We start from the raw sequence: 3,598 nt of genomic DNA, 5'->3' as shown, positions 1-3,598 counted from the left end.
ATCATGCTCCTGATTACCATGTTGTGGCGGCTACTGAGTGCTAACATACCCTTTTGTTTTTCTTGCTTCTGTAATTTTTTTCCGATAAAGTCTTGCTTCTGTAATAAAGCATTGTTTGCTTGCATCCATTACAAATGCAACTTCCCTTCCACACATGGGCTTTCTCCTCTACGCCAACTCAACCGAATGGATGTTGTACATATGTACCTTGATGCAGACCTCTCTATGACTGACCTCTAGCATCTCTGGCGCAAGAGAACAAAAGAGAGGACAGAGTGTTGATGAGTCTTTTCATATATCCTTCAAATGTATAAAATTACATAGCCAGCTATGTTAGCTATTACAATGGCACTGGAACATAACTAATGTCATAGATTAGCAGCTGGCAGTTGGATCGATTAAGAACTCATGAACTGCATCATTATCTGAGCTCGTTGAATTGCATAGAGCATCATCTAATCTAAGGATGGTGAATTCGGCGGATAGCATACTTGGATTGGTAAAACTATATATATTTAATATTATATGCTACTTTGCTGAAGATGCTCCCTGTCATTAGGTATTGTATGAAATAATTTGTATTGAACATATACATACCTATAAAATAAAAATTGTTGCTAGGGAATTGAGTCTCCTCATCATGATCTGTTGCAACGCAGACGCGCCTGGAGGAACAGAACCGGAGGCTGAAACGAAGGCACTGGCATCTGTAGAATTTGTTAATGTCGACCAATCTGCAGAGCCTGGCTAGGTTGAGAGCGTAGATGATGGGTGATTACCTTGACCAGGACCGCATGTACCAAACGTGGTTGGAGGAGGCATCGTCCATTGTGGACTCACAGGCCTAAGGGAGACGATCGGCCGCACGGGACCGGCTGGAGCAGCAGATGAGGGAGATTTGTTGTGTGAGAGGGTAAATTTTGCTATGAAACGAACTTATAGACGATGCCGGCATGATTTTGTCACTCTGGATGGTGTGTTCGTCGTCCTTTGACCTGGAGATGGCCACAACATGCTCCCCTCTCTCTCCCGTTGACACAGCCGCCGCCGCTCTCCCCTGCCTTCTCTCTCCATTACAGCCGCCACATCCCTATCCTTCTTGTGTCTCCCTCTCGAATCAGCCCTGCGGCAACATGGAAGGAGCCGAGCAGCGGCCGATTTGGCATTGACTGGAGCACATAGAAAGACCGATTCATTCGGATCGATATGAGGACCCAACTTCGTTGCATTGCCAGAATCCATGTTCCATATTTGAAGCGGGTTGACCTCTGTGCTTCTCTCATGGTACAATCCTCTTCCTGCTGAGCCCCCTTTCTCCTCGGTCCACAGAGAAAAAAATGTGTCGGGGGGTCTCTTTCCAGTGGAGGATTTATATTAGGAGGGTGGGAGTTATAGAAGGAGTGGAAGGGGAACGGGAAGGTGCTGCATGATCTAGGGAAAACGCTTCCTTCCAACCGATGGATATCTCGCTCGCGTACGCCGTCTTCGGCGCGCGCCACGCGTCCACCGCCCATGCCTTATCCACCCACCCACCGCCCACCGCCCACCGCCCATGCCTTATCTTCTTTTGCTTCGGTCTTCTTCTTCTCCCCTCCACCAAATCAGCCGAGCCCCTTCTCTCCTCCATCAAATCGGGGGAGGAAACGACGGCGACCACCGCAGCTAGCATCTCTGTCGCAGCAGTTGCGTTGCGTCGCCCGTCGCGTGCTTCATCGGAGCACCCGGGTCGCCGTCGCAGCGCAGACGGCGCCACCGCGTGCGCGTGGCGGTGCTGCAGTGGAGCGCTTGTCGCCGGCTCCCGGTGCTGTGGCGCGGCGCTCGCACGGTGGACTGGAGCTCGGTGCTGCAAGGAAGCTTCACTGGCGGCGCCCGAAGCACCCCGTCGCCATCGCAGCTGCATACGCCGCGGTGTTGCAATGGAGCGGTCGGCGGCGGCTCCCGGTGGTGCGATGCAGCGCTTGCGCGGCGGCCCGGAGCTCCGTGCTGCAACGGTGCGTCGCCGGCGGCTGCAATGGAGCTTCACCTGCGAAGCCCAGAGCTGTGAAGCAGCGCCCGGCGCTCCAATGGAGCTTCACCGGCGAGCCCGGAGCTGCTCTGCAGCGGGTCGTGCGGCGTTGGAGCTCCGCCGGGGCTGCAATGGAGCTCAGCCGGGGTTGCAATGGAGCCGCCGGAGCTGCAGTGAAGCACGGCGAAGGGTCGTCAAGATTTCGTCGGGGTTGCAATGGAGCCGCCGGAGTTGCAGTGAAGCGCGCCGGAGCTGCAATGGAGCCGCCGGAGCTGCAGTGAAGCGCGCCGGAGCTGTAGTGGAGCATGCCGGAGGTTGTCGAAACTTCGTTGAGGTTGCAATGGAGCGCCGGCGGCTCCCGGTGCTGCATCGCAGCGTCGCCGGCGGCTACATGCGGCGGTGGGTGCTGCTATGGAGCGCTCGCCCAGCGACACCTGATCCTGCGATGGACAGCTCGTCGGGGTCTCGTGCGTGCTTGGAGATCAAAGCAGAGCAGAGACTGGGTGGTGCGATGCAAGGAGAAGAAGGTGTGGCGTTGACATATCTAAGAGCTGAGAGAAACAGATCGGAGGGCTGGCAACCCGACTGATTTTCGCCAGAATATCAGTCGGTTGACGCCTAGCACTGGCCATGATCTAGCGGCTATGTTGGTGCTAGCGTTTTTTGGAGCCGAGGAGTCAAGGAAGGTGGAGCCAACGAACGGGACGGAGTGCGGGAGGTTGAACGCAAATCTGGCCACCGAGCCGCCCCATTGAAATATCGAGAGGTGGATGGACAGAGAACCAACGCATGCAAGTTTTGATTACCGTTTATTATGCATGGCAAGCAAGGGACGCATGGACGCTTGCGTTCAGTTTTTTGCTAACTATTTGTTGCACTTATGCTCGCGATAGTTAAGGTGAAATAGGCGAGGAAAATCAAAAGAATTGCTGACATGGCTAGATGATGATGTGGACGGGCTGCATGTTGAGAGAATAGGGAGAAGTGGGGAGCAACTTCTTAAGAATGGTAGATGTCTACTAATTTAAAAGGTTCGTGAATTTAAGAAATGTTTGCAACTTTTCAAGAAGTGAAAAAGAGGAAAGGAAAAAAGGAGAAAAAATGGAGGAAAACCACGGAAAACCGGCGGCAAATCTACATATAGAAAATTAGACAAAAACCATAAGAATAACATAAGTGCATCTTCAGCCGCATATGACAAATTTCACCCCTCATACGTCTGCTGATGCAGCCCGGTCACCCATCATTTTGGGTCTAGTGCAATCGCATACTTCAGATTTTATACCTCAAATTCATACTACACCATGCAACTCAAAGGCAACGTACTACTACACTATAGCCTAAACGGTCGGCGGAAATGTAGACATCCTTCGTGTCGGCAATGCCGGATAGACCGGCCTCCTGATCATTGGCCGCCGCACGCAGCTCCGGCTCCTTGCTGGCTCCATGTTGGCAAAGAGTTCGTCGCGCTTCGCCTTCGCCTCGTGGAGGAATCGACAGTTGACCTCCACCTCCGCCTCCGAGCGCATGAGTCGAGGATGGCTTGCTGCTCCGCCGCCTCCTCCACTTGGGCCATCTCAAACTCCGTGAGGG

At 53.3% G+C, this 3,598-nt stretch overlaps 1 protein-coding gene across 1 annotated transcript; it reads left to right on the top strand.

Annotated features, from left to right (window-relative positions):
* The first annotated feature begins 1,422 nt into the window (after window positions 1-1,422).
* On the top strand, window positions 1,423-3,054 carry LOC123054598 (uncharacterized). The gene is made up of 2 exons (XM_044478399.1): window positions 1,423-2,236; window positions 2,278-3,054. Exons 1-2 carry the CDS (start codon window positions 1,513-1,515, stop codon window positions 2,592-2,594), a joined length of 1,041 nt encoding a protein of 346 aa, XP_044334334.1. The 5' UTR covers window positions 1,423-1,512; the 3' UTR covers window positions 2,595-3,054.
* Window positions 3,055-3,598: the final 544 nt, after the last annotated feature.

The sequence above is a fragment of the Triticum aestivum genome, chromosome 2D, assembly GCF_018294505.1.
Source record: "Triticum aestivum cultivar Chinese Spring chromosome 2D, IWGSC CS RefSeq v2.1, whole genome shotgun sequence".
Classification (NCBI taxonomy): Eukaryota; Viridiplantae; Streptophyta; class Magnoliopsida; order Poales; family Poaceae; genus Triticum; species Triticum aestivum.
Note: the sequence above shows the minus strand (reverse complement) of the source record. Positions and strands in the feature narration are given on the sequence as shown.

Excerpts from the sequence above, each read along its gene's own strand:
- LOC123054598 (XM_044478399.1), top strand. The coding sequence starts at position 1,513 with ATGCCTTATCCACCCACCCACCGCCCACCGCCCACCGCCCATGCCTTA. Across the intron at positions 2,237-2,277 it reads TTGCAATGGAGCCGCCGGAG|CTGCAGTGAAGCGCGCCGGA; the intron begins TTGCAGTGAAGC and ends GAGCCGCCGGAG.